Here is a 17,103-nt window from a genome sequence, read left to right as displayed (position 1 = left end):
ACTTCATATTTACCGGCAGCGCAACCACACACACGGTGAGAGAAAAGAAGCGAAAGGGTAAATCCAAAGTAGTTACACCTTTCAGCTCACTGCCGGTGTGAAAAATGTCGGCAGCATCTGATAACAGCGAATATTAAACTCCATTATAGTACCACATAATGTAGGAGTTAGCAGACAAAATGTGGCATCGCACTTCCTATTGCTGAAGAGATGGCGATTGTAACAGTTGCTTATTATTATACGCTGCAAAATACGTTGCAAAAGAAACTAATATCCAATACGTAGTAAAAAGCTATAAGATCCGCTTTCCTCCGTGTACAAAACGGCAACGTCGTAATGTTAAATCTAAACGCGCAATGTTCCGAACGGCGATTACAAAGTAGGAGCCATAGCCGAAGAGTGGCTACGTGTACGACTTGTGACTGCTCAGAAGCTATCACATTCAACCAGCATCACTGCATCAACTAGGCGGCAAACGCGACACAAAATCCCAAGTAAAATAAAGTTGTCGACCAAAACGACAAAACATCCAAACAAAGCAAAAGCCACAGTCGAAGCCGCACCTTGCGTGTCCACCGACGTGTACTTCTGGGCTACAGGCAGCAGTGCATCAACTATACGACAAACACGACACAAGATCCAGAGTAAATTCCATTGTCGGCCAAGACGATGCGAAATCCAATGTAGATAACACAGTAGAATCCGCAGCTTGTGTGGCCAGCGACGTGTTGTGGGCTACAGGCGCGGACAGCTTTCCTTCGGGTAGAGCGTGTGCGTGTGTTCGCATTCGAACGCTTCCCGGAAGCCTTCGCTGTGCAAGAGAGGGTACATGCAGGCAAGCCTGACGTTCAGGCTCTTGCGGGCGTACGTGTTCTTGTTGGCGTTGCTGTCGCAAAGCGCCTGGCAGAAGCGCGTGAAAAACAGCTGCTTGTTGCTGGTGTCCGTGATGTCAGCCATTTTGTAGGAGATCTCCAGACCGCGGCTGTACGTCATCAGGTATTCCAGAACTTCCGACGGCGGCGTCGCGTCGGCCGAAAAATTGCCCGAATGGACGAAATCCTTGGAAAGCTGGCGGTACTCCGACAGGTAGCAGCTGGACAAAGTGAAGAATCCAAAGCGTTAGAATGAATAAATAAATAAATGTGGGCAGCTTGCATTAGTGGTGCAAGGCTGGACTAACAGTGTAGTTTCTGGCTTACCTAAGTTAATAGTAAAGTTATAAATAGCATGGTCATAATTAACATGTTAATTAGCACGGTATTAATTAGGTCCTATCTAGCGAGATAATAGTCGGCACGGTCCTAATTAGCGTGGTCTTGGTTACCATTGTCATAATTAGCATGGTTTGCTTCTTTCTCCTTTTTCTTCTGTTTACCAGTTTTGTGCTTCTAACTCGTTTCATTTAGAAAACAAACGCTCAAAAACGCCTACATTGCACATCCATTGCTTCAACCTCAACGGATGTCCTGGCCACAGGCCTTATTATCCTCCGAATTACTAAGCGACACAGAAAAATGGAATACAACTATCCTCATTTCTCGAATGTACGTCGACAAGAGCAAACTGTATCTATAATGCATCCTAAATGAAGAAGAGGACGAAGAAAGCGCGCGCCAACCGAATTATGGCGTTGCACGTGCTGGGCGCCGCTTAGTTTTCCGTCCACGCGAAACGACGGAACCAAACGCCTAAATAGCTCAACCGTTAAAATACTACTGTTACTAGAGAGGATCAGGTGGGTCCCTGTTCCGGAACTCCGTTCGACTGCGCTGGAACCCGTGCCCGCTCCACGAGAAGAGTACCAACATGGACTTGTTGGCTCATCGTAAACTGTCTTCTAGCATAGCGCGGAAACGTTTAAACGAGGGCAAAGAAGGACCGCTCCACGATGCTCCGCTGATCCTCGACAGCTAGGCTGGACAAACCCTCCTCCCACGCGTTCGACGTCGTGCTGCGTAATTTGCTCGATGCTTCTCCGAAACTTCCAGGACCAAACCATGTGAAACAGGTCAGCGCGGCTTCCACAGAATTTACACATAGCGTAAATTGTTCTGGAACTATTTTGACCAGCATGGCCTTGCTGCCGGACGACATGGTTTGGTGCCTGCGCAGGCGGGTCTGCTCTGCATAAGCTGGACGAGGCAAGCGGTATAGCTGAGTAGATGTGGCAGGTACAGTCGAGCGCCATATGAAGGTTATCGCGCGAGCGTCGACCGGCCTAGCTTCCGAGGGGCCTAGCGGCAAGTTTCGGAACAGTGAAAATCAAGATTAGGCATTCTTGGCTGTTTCATGCTACAGCACTCGCCCCTACGACGAGCTCTGCACCCTTTCTCTCTATTTTCAGCTTTTCATTCGTCGCGATGTATATTCTTCGTCGGCTCTTATCTCCGCGGGACGATTACAAAGTTGCTGGGAAAGATCTGGTAAAGCTGCTGCTTGGCACTGCTTTGTTTGAACGGTTTGCTAAGTTGAACAGAAGTTATCACGTTGTCATAAAAACAAACAAATGAAAATGTGCCTTCCTCAGACGGGAGTAATCGCAGCATAAGGAACAGCAAAAAGAGTGAGTGAAGCTTGCCTGATACCTCCCTTTCCTCGAAAGGGTATTCTGGGACGCGGCGCTGTTGTAGTTCTTGGTCGACGCTCGCGCGATCACCTTCAAATCGCGCTCGACTGTACGTAGGTCAGTGTATTTTCAATCCTGCCGATCCTACCCTCTTAAAAAAAATTAGCGGTACTTTCTAACTTAAAGGTATTAAGCACAACATTTACTACCTATGTAGTAACTGAAGGCGGTAACTGCCAAGTTATTAACTTTACTACCATGACACTTACTACTTACAGTTCCTACCTACAGGGAAGTAGTAATACGAAGTTAGTAGCTTCATTACCCTGACAAACTGAAATAAAAAAGTAAAACCCAATGGTATTGTCTCTTCACGTGATTACCATGGTAAATACGATTGGCCTCGACAGGAGGATGCAAAAGGACACCTTTGCGGCCTGCATGGTTTCTGTAAATGGGCGGTGTACAAAAAACAAGCGCTACTTTCATCTTTCCACAGAAGAGCCCAAATTTTTCGTGAACTCGGAAGTTTTCTTCCAGGTGGAGCCGGATTATGAGCGACTCGTCTCTCACAAAAGAGAGGACAGGGCTTAGAGAGAAAACGAACAGAAAAAGAAAAATGAGGAGGAGGGCAAGATTTCTGAGAATTTTATAAACAGACGAACCTCGTTACGACGAACACTGATATAGCGAATTATCGGTTATAGCGAACTAAGTACGAATTTTGGTTGGTCACGCTTCGTTTCAGTGACATTTGTTTTCTTTTTTGTATGACGAAACAGGAAACGCGAGCGCCGCCGCGACATCCGCTACAACGAAGGAACATTTTATTTGCGCGAGGCCGAAAACTGGAAAGGTAGGACAAAAAGCAAAAAAGAAGTATTGAAAGATTCACAATCACATTTTTTTGTAAGTGTGGTTGCAAAACTAAAACTTATTTTGGTTAAAAATGTTGTCACATCCTTGAAATGACTGTTTTGTCAAACGAGCTTTGTTCTCTCGTAATTTTACCTTCTCCCGTTTCTTGCTGCTTAGATTGTGCCACGACGATACAGGTAAGGACCTGACTTACGGTGGGCTTGGAGTCTAGAAAAATTTCTTTTTTTTTTTATGTAGGATATTCGCGCGAGCCAGACTGCCAATTTGTCAGTGCCAATTTTTATAGCTACTGTTACAACGAATATCGGATATAGCATAATATATACCCAATTTTCGATATAACGAATTTATGCTCCCCATGAACAAGGTTCGACTGCATTCTTGTCGCTTTCCGCTTTGTGCCACAAACAGGCGGATGACATTTGTTTCCTTGCGTCAATAACTATTCCCGCTCTCTATACATATGCCCCCCACCCCCACCAAACACACACACACTCACACTACCTCTCTTCTCTAACTTCATTCACCTTCATGATTAGGAGTGTGCGAATATTTGATAATTTCGAATAACTAATCGAATAGTGCCTATTCGAAATACCGAATAACTTCCGAATACTTTTCGAATAATCGGCACCGGCGGAAAGACCCCAAAAGGACAAAACGTTGAAACGGTGAGGGATAATTTTTGTTGTTTTAACTACCGAATTACTAAGACGCATGCAACCCAAGCTTCTACGGGACTATCGATACTGTACTGTGCACCGGATGAAGGCGCTCATGCTTAGTCCATTGTTGCCCAAGCAAGCGTAATCCACTATTATCATCATCATCATGCGATTCATGATGATGCTGGTTCATGAAACATTGTTTCATTTTTATGTATCAGTTTTATTCAAAAGGTGATAACGAATGATGACCTTGAATACTTAACTGCTGTAGTTCAACCTACAGTTACTAAATATTTCGAAGGCTATAGTCGCTGCTGTGTTCGAGCTTACCTCGGTGTACATTATTGTGGCATTTTTCTGTCGTTTAAAAGCAATCGCATGGTTCTTTGTTAAAGTTAGCGAATATTTGCTTCAAATTAATTGCTCTGGAAATATGGCGCTGTTCTGGAAATGGTTCTCTTACTGTTCGATAACTGCTCGAATGATATTTGATTCTTATTCGTATTTATTGATTTATTTATTCATTTATTTATTTACAAATACTGCCATCTTGCACAGCAAGATATTGCAGGAGTGAGTACAAACACAAGATAAAATACAACACATTAAGTCACATTAAATTACAACACAGATAAAGTATACGCATTGAGTATACACACTGAAGTATACACACTGAATGGACAGAATATCAGGAAACTATACACAGCTGATCAGTGAAAAAAGTTTGGCAATTGCTCAACGAATTCATCGTTTGACAGCTCGCGCAGGGAGCCCGGAAGACCATTCCAAGTACCAATAGTGTGAGGAAAAAAGGAAAACTTGAAGCAATCGGTGTGATCACTCTTCGATTCGCATTCGATTAAGTTCTAAAATTCACTATTCGCACACCCCTATTCATGATCCCTGAATACTCACCGCAGGCGTTTGTCGTAGCTTGTGTTCACCCGCTCGGGCCACCAGTCTATCTGGAGACCGCCAGCCGCGTACCTGGAGCCGGAGGGTGAAAACGCCACGGAGACCATCTCGGCTGCCACCGTGCTGCCTATGTACGACAGGTTGACGAACTTCTCCTTCGCCTGCGATTCAACCCGTGGCGAGAACATGGAGATTCCAGCAGCTTAATGCTGCGAGTATCGTTGCTGCTGTATCAGTGGCTATCAGGCTATCACTGATAGAGTCGCAAATGTGTCTGCACATGCATGCACATATGTTGTGCAGTGGCAAATGTGTATGAACATGCATACTCGCAAAACATTAGTTGGCTACGATTACCAGACCCTCAAGGCAATGGAATGCAAGCGTGGCAGCTCTGAATATGTTGTTTTAGCATCAACACAGACAAAAAAATTAGGTGCCCTATATGTTTTTAAATCGATGTTACAGCTGAAACACCGAGTTAAAAAAGAGTAAACTGATCAGATAAGGAGAGTGATAGACGCGGATTCAAAAAACGCTATTTTCAAAAAAAATCAGTTTTTGAGTAATTTTTTTTTTTTGTTTTTACTGAAGCAAAACTGCAATTCGGCCTAGTAGGAACAAATTCATCCTATTTCAGAATACACACATATTTAACAGCCCACGTTTCTGCTCGATCAGGTTAAAAAATATGACAAGCGCACACAGCATCACATGATCACACGGCTTACGTTCTGACATCAGCATTCTGTTAAAAATGTATGTATTCTGAAAAATAAATCAGTTGTTAGATCGCGCCTGTCCTCGTAAGTCTCTTCTAGTGCCTGTGTGTTTTGTGCGAGTAAGTAAAGGGTTTTGTTTTGTTTTAAAGGCCCATGGCGGTCCGTTCAAGCACGTCAATTACGACTCACGTCCTCGAAGAAGACTGGCTCCAGCAGGTCTCTGGCGGGCACGCTGATGACGTTCTTCTCGTAGTCGACGTACACGTTCCCGATGATGAGGTCCAGGTTCTGCTGCAGCTTGGTGCTGGGCTCCGGGTATCGGTTGGCGCGCTTCTTGTTGTAGCGCGCGATCGCCACGTAGTTGGCCATGAAGTCGCCGGACATCTTCTCTTCGTCGGCGTTCACCTCCCGGGTGGTGCTCTCCACAGTCCGCAAGCCCACGGTGCTCACCTTGACCCGAGCCTTGATGCGCGTGTTCTGATCCATCCAGTCGAAGGAGGAAACGGTGTCCAACTGTAGAATCAAATTTTTAAAAATGCACATCGTGCACAGGAGTAGCCAGGGAGGGAGGGGTTATTGCCCCCGCAGAAGAACTGACATGTGGGCGAGTTGGATTCTGTTAAACATATTTGGTAGATTCAGCGCGATACAACAAGGACAGAGGTGAAGAAAGGACACGAACAGCAGAGCTGGTGTTCGTGTCCCTTCTTCACCTCTGTCCTGGTTGAATCGCGCTGGCTGAATCCACTCAATATGGTTATTACCCCCTCGCGCCCCGAAATTTTTCAGTTTTGCATATATATACACGCACGCGAAAGGAAAATTTCATTATGGCAGGAAGCCACAATGAAATCCATACGAATTTCTTAGGTATTTCTTTAGCGCGAACTTCAGAGACAAGGAACCAAAAAAATTGCGACACACACAAGCGCTAACTTCCAAGTGAATATTTATTGTTCAGAGACATTTTTATAATGGTAACCGTGCACCTGCGCCACTCCGCTTCCACAAATAACGACACCTTAAAGTGACAACTAGTGAGCTTACAAGATAAAAACTCACACCATCTCCCGCTAAAGGGGACCATGAGGCGATGCGAAGCAACGTTTCGGCTTGTCGAGCCCGCGTTTCAGAGGGGGGAGTGGAGAGGGAAAGTGAAGAGGGGGTAAGAGGAAGGGGGTTGAGAGGAGAGGGAAAAGAGAGAGGATGGGTGGAGAGGATGAAAGGGAAAGGGGAGTGGAGAGGGGGTAAGGTGAAGAGGCGGAGAGGGAAAAGAGAGAGGATGGGTGGAGAGGATGAAAGGGAAAGGGGAGTGGAGAGGGGGTAAGGTGAAGAGGAGTTGTGGGGAGAGGGCTTGCGCATGCGCAGTAAGGGTGGTCACGCCGCACACCACCACCACCGGATTGAACTCCCCATAAGATGCTTCGCATCTAAAAAGCATCACTTACATTCAAACTAAAACTGGCACAGGCACGCGGTCACCTATACGTGTCTCAACAACAAACGTTCATTTGGAAGTTAGCGCTTGTGTGTCCCAATTTTTTCGCCCCTTGTCTCTCAAGATTGCGCTAAAGGAGTATCAGATTTCTTAGAAATAATGATTTCCAATTAGTAACACGGAGCCACATTGAACACCGTATGGAGTTCATCGTGGCTTTCGTGCTACAAACAGCTCGTTGTCCATTTTCCTTTCGTAACCCTTCCGCCAACTTGCGGGGTTCTGCAGAACTAATTTGCAAATATCAACGCTCAGCATGCAAACGAACGGAAGAGCTTGTATAAAGGGTGGTTGACCCCCCCCCCCCCTCCCCCCACCACCAGCACATTTCGAAAAAAGTTCCTGGCTACGCCCCCGACGAGGTGTTTCGAGTTTTCAGTTTAAAGCACATAAGACATACGTTAATAAAAATCTAGCACGAACAGTCAACAATAACTGTCTACGTTATGAAAGAGGAAATGTATTTTTATGTTATGAAAGAATTATGAGCCCTTCCCCTATCGGGAAAATGGGGGCAAGCGAGGCTCGGCGTGTTCCTGCCTAAGCTACTTTTTCTCTCCCTCTCTCTCCCTCTCTCTCTCTCTTCTTTCTTACTTTCGCGTCGCGAAATGCCCCCCCCCCCCCCCCCCGAACTTTTTCCCTTCCTCCATGGTGAAAATCAGACCGTCACCGACTTGCTAGCAGCGCGACCCTTCTGTTGCTATGGGCAACAACGAAGGACATGTCCGTAACAGTGAAGTGCAACAATGAAACGCGGCTAACGGGTAATTACAAGTGACCACGATGAAAGATCACATTTCCATATCGTAAGCGGCTCATCGCCGACAAGCCCACGATCGAGAGAGCGCTAGTCATTAGAAAAAATTGGGGGACCCTTAAGCTCCGCCTTTAAAGGGGCCCTGCAACACCTTTCTTAGTTATATTGGAATTGTCTCATTAGTGACGTATGACTCTTCACGAGTCATATGCCGCAAAATATTTTCGACTCCGTCAAGTCTAAGTGGTGTTACCAAAATATAGAGATCACATTCCGCAGCTTTGTCCTTCCACTCAACGCCGCGAGCGCGCGGAAAGCTGCGCGGGGCGTGAAGGGAGGGAGGGCGGAGGTGCGAGGAGGCGCCGAAGAGTTACGTCAGCGCCGGCGGCATTTTTTTTTTCTTCATTTTTTTCTATCTGGCGTCTCGGCGCAACCGCGTGGTCTGTGGCGCCACTTCCGGTCGACTTGCGTGGTCGTCGTCGAGCGGAGCCCATCGCACCGTGTATCGCGCGTGCTTGAAAACTGCGAGTCGGTTTGGTAATGTTGGGTGTGAACCTCGAACTGCCGTAGTGTTTTCATCGCTCTGCCAACCATGGACGCAAACCTGCGTGCGCGTTTGGAACGAATCACAGCTGAGATGGGTTTCGACCTACACTCCGATACACTGCGTCGTCGCACTGCTCGCGCTTGAATCGTATTCAACACGGCAAAGCTGCGCGCACCCTTCTCCCAGTGGCGGTACTTCGATGCTGTTTGCTCTTCGAATGCGGGCGCACAGCGAGTGCGGGCTGATAACAAAGAACTAAAGACTAGAAGAAAGGATCGTGGAGCATCGGGCCGGCGCGGACCCATCCCTCGGCTGTCTGCAGCTACCGTGAAAATGCGAGTCTGTTTGGTTGCTGTGTCGAGGTTTCTTGGGAACGTGAGACTACGGGGAGGATATATATATAGTGGTTCTTGGGCGGAAAAGGAAAAGGCGCTAATTTCTGTCTGCCATTAGGCGACACGGCTAAGCGCCCTGTAGGGGTAGGGGGATGGGGATAAAAAGAAAAGTAGAAAGAAATAGGATAGAAGTAAGGGCACAGCGACGGAGAAGAAAGAGATAGGAAAGATGGGGTGGGAGCCGGTCACAAGAGTTCAGGGACGGGACCACGATCGGCTAGAGGCACGATGCACGTCGGTGACGGAGTGGCGAAGCCCCAGTCGTTGAGAGGCGCACGGCATAGCGGACGAGGCAACCGTCACGGGGCGTCTACGGCGAGCGGCACGAGTACGTCCTGAGCGGGCGAACAGGGCATCGTGGGACACGTCCGTCTTGCATGAAATCCTCTGAGCAACTCCGAGGATACGCCTAGGTACGGCTCGATGACAAACTGAACGGACAGCGAACGGGACTCTCGCCATACAGCGAACATAGGTATCCTAAACTAGCCGGCGCCAGCATTGTTATCGGAGAAATGCTGCACCGCTGCCTCGGTCGGTCGTGAGAACGTGCCGACGATGCAGTTTCCAGCTGACGAGGCAACACTCGAACGGCTGCCACTCTCAACGGCAACCAGCGATGGTCAAAAGCACAGAAATATTCATGATTTCGGCACTGCGCATGGTGAAGAAAATGCAACCACGCAACTACGAGCAGACGAGCGGTCGGTGAGACCGGAAGTGCTAATATTAATGTTTGTTCGGTGTTTTAACGGCATAACACAATATAAACATACATATTATCTACTTATTGAACTCAAAACTAACAACGAAGGTAATAATGAGGGTGTTATCGTGATTATAACATCAGCCAATGGTGGAACTGCCGACAATCGCGTCATATTTTGCGGACTAATACATCATTTGTCGAGAGAAGAGGGAGCGATTTCCAGCTGACTTTGAGAATTTATTGTAAATTCCAGGCCACTCGCTTCGCAATAATATTTGGCTCGCGTGTTTTCGGGAGCCTCGACTACCGATTGGCAGCGCTTTTTGACCCTGCTCAAAAAGTGTTGCAGGGCCCCTTTAACAGTTGAACGCGATAGTGAAATCCGGCCCCTAGTGCGCACTTCAACCAATAAGTGCGTACTTATTAATGTGTGTTACACACGCGCGCACACAGACACACACACGCCCGTGCGCGATGCATCTGTAGTAATGATACAGGTTTTCGATCTAAAGCACTTCCCTGTGCTAGAGTCGAGACGTTTCTCACAACGCCTCACAGATGGCAGCACATTATCTAATGTTAGCTGTTTGCTTGATACGTTTTTCGCTAGATGGACACAGCTGTCCATTTCTGGAGCTGTTTGCAAGTTTGCGTGTTTGTTTATAGGCAGCGACGGGTGCACTATCCCGGCTTTTTTCGAAGCGTGGCATCGCGCAAAAAACGCAGTTTGATGGCCTCGCCAATGCATGCGCCTACAAATCACCGAATTGGCTCATTTGCACCTGTCACAGTGACACCTGCCGAACAAAATGCGTTTTTCCGAAGCAGTTGCAAGTAACATCGCGGCTTTGTGGTAGGACACCTGCTTGCCACGCAAACGGCCCCCGGGTTCGATCCTCAATGGGTCCGAAGATTTTTATTGCTTATTTTGTTTTCATCTTTCTCGATTTCTCGGTCACGCGCGATTTTTCGCTCACAAATGACGCCGTCACCAACGCCGCCGGCGGAATTTCTGCGAAACGAGCTCTCTAACGCTATCGCGTTAAAACGGACAATACAAATACGCGTAGGACCGGCGCACCATTAAGGGCCTATTTGTGTACACCCGCGTTTCCGTACACTCTGCAGCGCCGGGTTATTCTCGAATTACGCCGCTGCCGGCGCCACCGAAATATGTAATTAGTAGAAGCTTCACTTTAAAAAACACACGGTGTTTCAACTTTTCAACTTTAAAACACAAAACACATATGATAAGATAAATGCCCCGCCACAGTGGTCTAGTGGTTATGGCGCTCGACTGATGACCCGAAGGTCGCGGGATCGAATCCCGGCCGCGGCGGCTGCATTTTCGATGGAGACGAAAATGTTTGAGGCCCGTGTACTTAGATTTAGGTGCACGTTAAAGAAGCCCAGGTGGTCTAACGGCATCCTCTCATAATCATATCGTGGTCCTTGGGGCGTCTGGCACAGCCTATCGACAATCTCTGTTATGAAAGAGCACACGTATTTTTGGTTACGAAAGAGCCGACATAGGGATGGCGACCATTACATGTTAGGAAAGCCAGCCAGGACAAGAGATGTACAGTAGCCAAAGAAATCATCTGGCAGAAAAACTTGCCGGCTAATTTTCGTACAAGTACCATAGTTTTTTTTTATTTATTTAAATGCGATAATGCGGGAATGTGTACCAAGCACCTAATAAAGTGTGGCACAGGCACAGTCGTAGGCAAGTATTAGGATTACATTGCTACAGGAACAGGAGGTCAGCAAGTTATGCAAGACACTTTAAAGGAACGCATAGGAGATTAAAAAAAATAATTTCCTCATTTAATAAATTACTCTTTCAAAATACTGAAATCACCACTCTTGCCGCGAGAAGACGATTTCGTGACGTCACCGACTTCTGCGGCACCGACTTCCCAGTGACGTCATAAATTTTGAAGGCGTTTCCTTCGGCCTACATGATTCTTTACTAACACGAACAATCAGATCGCGTTCTCAAGGTGCCAGACAGAAACTTAACGTATAGCAAGTTTCACGCAATTTCACTTAGCCGATCTGGCTAGAAGGCCGCAAATAGAGTTTGAAATTCGGGACGTTATACTGAAGTGTTTAGGTATTTGCACAAAATTCAAGAACCAGACCTTTGTTTTGTTTTGTTTTTTTTTTTACCACAACAATAATGCTAGCACCGACGCAATAAAACAGATAACCCGCAACATATCACCTTGTTCGCACCGGATATGGGTCGCATACGCACCACTTCTTTCTTGATGTTCTCGAAGAAGATGCGAAAGTTATCGACAATGCTCTTCTTGATGTGCTCGTTGACGAACAGGCTCATCAGGGGTTCGGGGAAGTTGAGGTAAGACGACTGCAAGCACGTCGCTACGTCATTTTGCTGTCTGCGACAAAATAAAAAAAAAGAATTCGCACTTTGCATATTTCATTAATTCATTACCACGTGACTTGAAAGATAGTATGCCCATTCATGTATTTAAAAGCAAATTAAAAAGTGTTTATTCAATGTATAATGGCTCTACATCTCTAATTTCGTGGAGTTGGCTTTGTATATAGTTTGACTATTCAGTAATGCACTTCTTACTAGTAACACTTATAACAAGCAGTTCTTCGCTTTTCTTTGTTTAGTTTTCCATTGTATTAACAAAGGAGGTCCCACCTGCGGTGTGTAACCTTGTGACCTCCTCCTGCATATTTACCTGCAATGTACTATATTTTTGACAAGACTAATAAATATTGATTGATTGATTGATTGATTGATTCATTGATTGATTGATTGATTGATTGATTGATTGATTGATTGATTGATTGATTGATTGATTGATTGATTGATTGATTGATTGATTAACTGATTGATTGATTGAAATAGCTTATACTTCCTGGAACTGCAATAATTCACACGGTCTCTTAAGCACTCGCCTAAGACACCTCGTCTAAGGCAGGTATACTTAACTAACGAACTGTACAAATGGTCCCACTAGGTTCATTCAATCTTTATATTCATACGATATATATCATCCTTGAAACGTGAAACTGCTCTTGCCAATTTTTCTGTACGTCGCCGCACTGCCAGCCTCTCTTCGCTTCGCAAATTTTCTCGCAGTTCCTTCAATGACGCACCTTGCATCATCCCACCGACGCGCATATACCACCGCACTTATTCAATTGCATGCGCACGTGCTCGCAGTACTACTTTTGACGCCTCATTTTCTCTTCGCACAGCAGTGGACTAGAATGGCCTTCCCCGTGACATTGCAGTCGTCACGTGTTGAACTTATGCGGAAAACATAACTGCACATTCTTCGCCATGAAGTTCGCTCTCTTTAACCATTTAACCTACCCGCCACGGTAGTCTAGTGGTTACGGTACTCGACTGCTGACCCGAAGGTCGCGGGATTGAATCCCGGCCGCGGCGGCCGCATTTTCGATGGAGGCTAAAATGCTTGAGGCCCGTTTACTTAGATTTAGGTGCGCGTTAAAGAACACCAGATGGTCACAATTCCTGGAGCTCTCCACTACGGCGTCTCTCATAATCAAATCGTGGCTTTGGGACGTTAAACCCCAACAATTATTATTAAGCATTTAACCTACCCCTTATGTAATACCCCGTAACCGGGGTCCTTAACCCCCCCCCCCCCTTCATTGCAGAGTTTTCTGAACTCGACATGGCTTAGCACTGCCTCCGGGATCGGAAGCATTGGATGCTTTACTGACGTGGTTTTGCAGTGCCTCCGGGATCGGCCGACTGTCGACCAAGCGGCGATGTCATGTGATGACGTCATATAGTGGCGTCATGACGACGTCACCAATTTCGATTACCTGTGACGCCATAATGACGTCATTCGGTGACGTCACCAAATGGCGATGATTTATTTGCAGCATTCGTGTTGACGCCGTAGATTACGACTGTCATTCTTCGCTTTTGATGAGGCACTAAGGCTTTCACCTTAATAACAACGGAAAGACTTGGAGGACGCTTGAGCTCCGCCTTCAAGAGTAGAACGCGATACCGTAATCGTGCCCCGTGCGCAGCGCCTTCAAGTGCGCAGGAAGGAAAGGAACCCGCTTTCGCGCTTGACACTGGTCGTTTCGAAATGTCCCAGGATATCTACTGCAAGTTCAGTTACGAAGTGCCCATTACGCCATAATTCGTCCTTTTGCAACTTGGCGAAGTACCCACTACGCGTCCGTAAAGTGCCACTCGCACCTGCGCAGCTGCGCACTTTGTAATGGGTGGGTACCTTTAAACCACCCACTCGTTGCGCAATTCACATGTTCTCACACCTGGTGCGACTCTACTATTCTGCCACGCAATACTACATGCGTTAAGGAGGCTCCTCCTACTACATAAATGCTTACAGCGTTATTTACGAAGCGGTTTCAAGTACTCGCGTGGCTCCGTGGTAGTACACCTGCTTGCCACGGAGAAGGCCCGGATTCGATTCTCACTCGGACCGAAGATAATTTATTATTTATTTGCATCTATCGCACATTTTTGCTAAGGGACCACGCCGCTTTTTCGTTCACAACGAACGACGCCGCCGCCGCCGACACCGACACCGGAATTCGTGCGAGACGAGCTCTTTGACGCTGTCGCGTTAAAAAAGTTAGTGAAAGAAAAACGTGGTACCGGCGGCACCGAGAACAAGAGGGGTCAGTACTGACCTGTTGAAGTCGTAGCGAAGCAGCTCAGCGATGGCCAGTGTGGCTACGTAAGTCACCAGTTCGATCTTGCTCTTGGTGAAGAACTCGCTGACGATGTCGTCGATGAGGGTCAGGTTGTGCGTGTCCATGTTGGAGGTGTTCTTCAGGCGCAGGTTGTGCGGCATGTTGTCGTTGATGGCGTACATCCAGTCCTCTCCGCTCACCTGCACCCTCGCGCTGCGTAGTCAACACAGTAACTCTTGGAAAAAGAGGACTGAAAGGGACACTAAAGACAAATAACAATTTATGTCAGAGTGAAAACTCTATGTATGACAACGTCTAAAACGGCAATGTTATCAACAACAGTGCCCTACTTACCGAGAAATTGAGCTAAATGTATCACACGATGAGCGCCAGGAGTGGAAATTTTGGAAGATATCCCGATGACGTGAGAGAGTCCGACTACAATTAATCACTAGTAATCAAACTAGCTGCAATAAAAAAGAGCATTCCGTGCATCAAGAGACGTAATAAAATACTGCTTGTTCGTTTTTGTTTGATTAATGGAAAACAGAACCTCTGTGGCGTTGCCATGGGGAACGTTGCCATGTGGTTCAAAGGTTCAGTTTTCACCGAACTGCGCTTCGCCCGGCGCCCTGCTTCGCTCATGCGGTCGCGTCTCAGTTGTAGTTTCGGTATCGCGTACTGCCGCGTGTGTTTCGCACGCTCGTGAAAGTCACTCTGACAGAAAGTTCGACAAAATGCCGCATGCATGTGATGTTGCCGGATGCCCGAATGGTGCACGCCGCCAGTGCACGCCGCCGCCCAGTAAAGGCGGGCAACATTGGGCACATCAACAGTGACGTGAGAAACGCCGCTTTCAGGCGGGTAATTTGAAGTGCGCTAACGTGATGCGGACGACTAAAACGTGATTTTCTTTCAAAATAAGCACTTCCTTGGCACAAAAGTAGCACTACGAGGTTTCTGGACCGCTATTTCAACAATCAACATCGACTTAATGTTTGCCTTTAGTGTCCCTTTAAAGAGCGCAAAAAAAAGAACATCAAGAAGCTTCACTGACTTAACCTCGCGTAGACTGATTAAAAAGCGGAGCTGGTGGCATGATAATATTTCATTGCTTGACTTTTCTCAGTAGTACTTTTGCCACCATCTGCCAACACGAAAGACCGGCATTCACATCCAAAGTCACGGAACAATTATGGCAGTACATGTAACGTACAGCTGCTCTATAGCGTGATTGAGGCGCGCACAAATCCCGAAGGGGCCGTTTGCACATATTGCGCAAATGGAATCCTGGGAAGAACTGCGAGTATCCTGAATGGAACACCGAGTGTTTGCACTTTCCTCTGCCTGCCTTTTATCTATCTATATATATATATATATATATATATATATATATATATATATATATATATATATATATATATATATATATATATATATATATATATATATATACCTTCCTTTTGAAGAGCGCACAGACTTTTTCCACCGCCGAATATTCCAGTTATAGACAGCTTCTTTATTTTTAGTAGACCGGAGGTGAGTAGCGGAGGTCGCCCAATTTCTGTAGCACATACCCACTAGGAATTGCGAAGGGCAACGCCGACAACAATGCAGGTTTAACCTCGGCCTGAAACAGCTGCGCTGGCACCGCCGTAATCGAGAGGAGATGTAAAGGTGAAATACCTACCGGCAATGAAGATTCGTTGGAGACGATACTAAACACAGACTTAGGCGTCACGCTGCGTTGTGCGCCGTGCGCAGCGTGGCGCCATCTCTCGGAGGAGGCGTCAATCCGCGCCACGAAATTGTTGCCTCCACGATTAGCTCCAGCTGCGCGCATTTTTTAAATGCGTAAGCATTCTTATATCGTCTCAAGACTATCCGTTTTTTCCTCTGTCACCCAAGACTATCATCATCGTGAAAAAAATGAATGAAACAAAATATATGTTTTTTGGTGACCTGAGTTTGAGAGAGTTGCAATACGGTTGAAGCTTGGTTGAGAGCGCTGCAACGTGAGCGCAGTGAAGTCGTTTTAGTTTATATTTAGAGCGCTTTTTTTAAAAGCCGAATAAAAAAATCACCACGCAGCATGTACGTTGCCACAAAAAAATGGATCGGTCTTTCTGGAACACCCTCTACAACGTAACAAAACGCACTTGGCCCTAAAGCAAATATTAAAAATCCTGCATGATTTATCTCAGGTAATTAACTAATTAATCCCAATATAAAAATACCCTCACGAGCGCCACATGACAGCAAACCAAATGTGATTGGTTTCATTCAGTCGCGGTTAGCCACTTTTTAAAATTCATGGTTCTATTTAAGCGAAACATCTGGCATATCTAAACGGTTCACCTTATCGCTCGATAGCAGCGGTCTTAAAGACTCGGCCCGGCCCGCACATGACTGTCTTCGTCCTATCTACTATTTCTTTTTCCTCATGAACAAGTCAGCTCCACGCGAGAAGGTAATGAGGGCGTTTCTCCTCGCGTCTCAGCTAAGCAGTGCCAGGCATCAAGCCAGTGTGTTTTGAATAGCGGTTATGTTGTGCTTCACAAGCAATGAGGTTTCGTGACTTTTCTAAATGGTACTGGTATTATTTTCTCGCCTGCTGCGATTAATCAACATGTTCCTCGGATCCCAACACGAAGTCCTCGTCAGAAATGAGCCCCATATGATATATAGGAAAGGCTTTCATCAAATGCCAAGGTTAGCTTATATTTTGCTCCCCTCCTCACCACTCGCTACAACTTTC

The 17,103-nt window shown here is 46.4% G+C and overlaps 1 protein-coding gene across 1 annotated transcript; it reads right to left on the bottom strand.

The window, feature by feature from the left end:
* Positions 1–501: 501 nt before the first annotated feature.
* Positions 502–14,540, bottom strand: LOC119403279 (neprilysin-11-like). Its single transcript, XM_049418711.1, has 5 exons — positions 14,343–14,540; positions 11,917–12,061; positions 5,940–6,263; positions 5,029–5,189; positions 502–1,093 (listed from the first exon to the last, which is right to left on the bottom strand). The coding sequence occupies exons 1-5, from the start codon at positions 14,525–14,527 to the stop codon at positions 736–738; spliced, it is 1,173 nt and encodes a 390-aa protein (XP_049274668.1). The 5' UTR covers positions 14,528–14,540; the 3' UTR covers positions 502–735.
* Positions 14,541–17,103: the final 2,563 nt, after the last annotated feature.

Source organism: Rhipicephalus sanguineus, chromosome 8 (assembly GCF_013339695.2).
Source record: "Rhipicephalus sanguineus isolate Rsan-2018 chromosome 8, BIME_Rsan_1.4, whole genome shotgun sequence".
Taxonomy (NCBI): Eukaryota; Metazoa; Arthropoda; class Arachnida; order Ixodida; family Ixodidae; genus Rhipicephalus; species Rhipicephalus sanguineus.
This window is presented reverse-complemented; position numbering and strand designations above follow the sequence as displayed.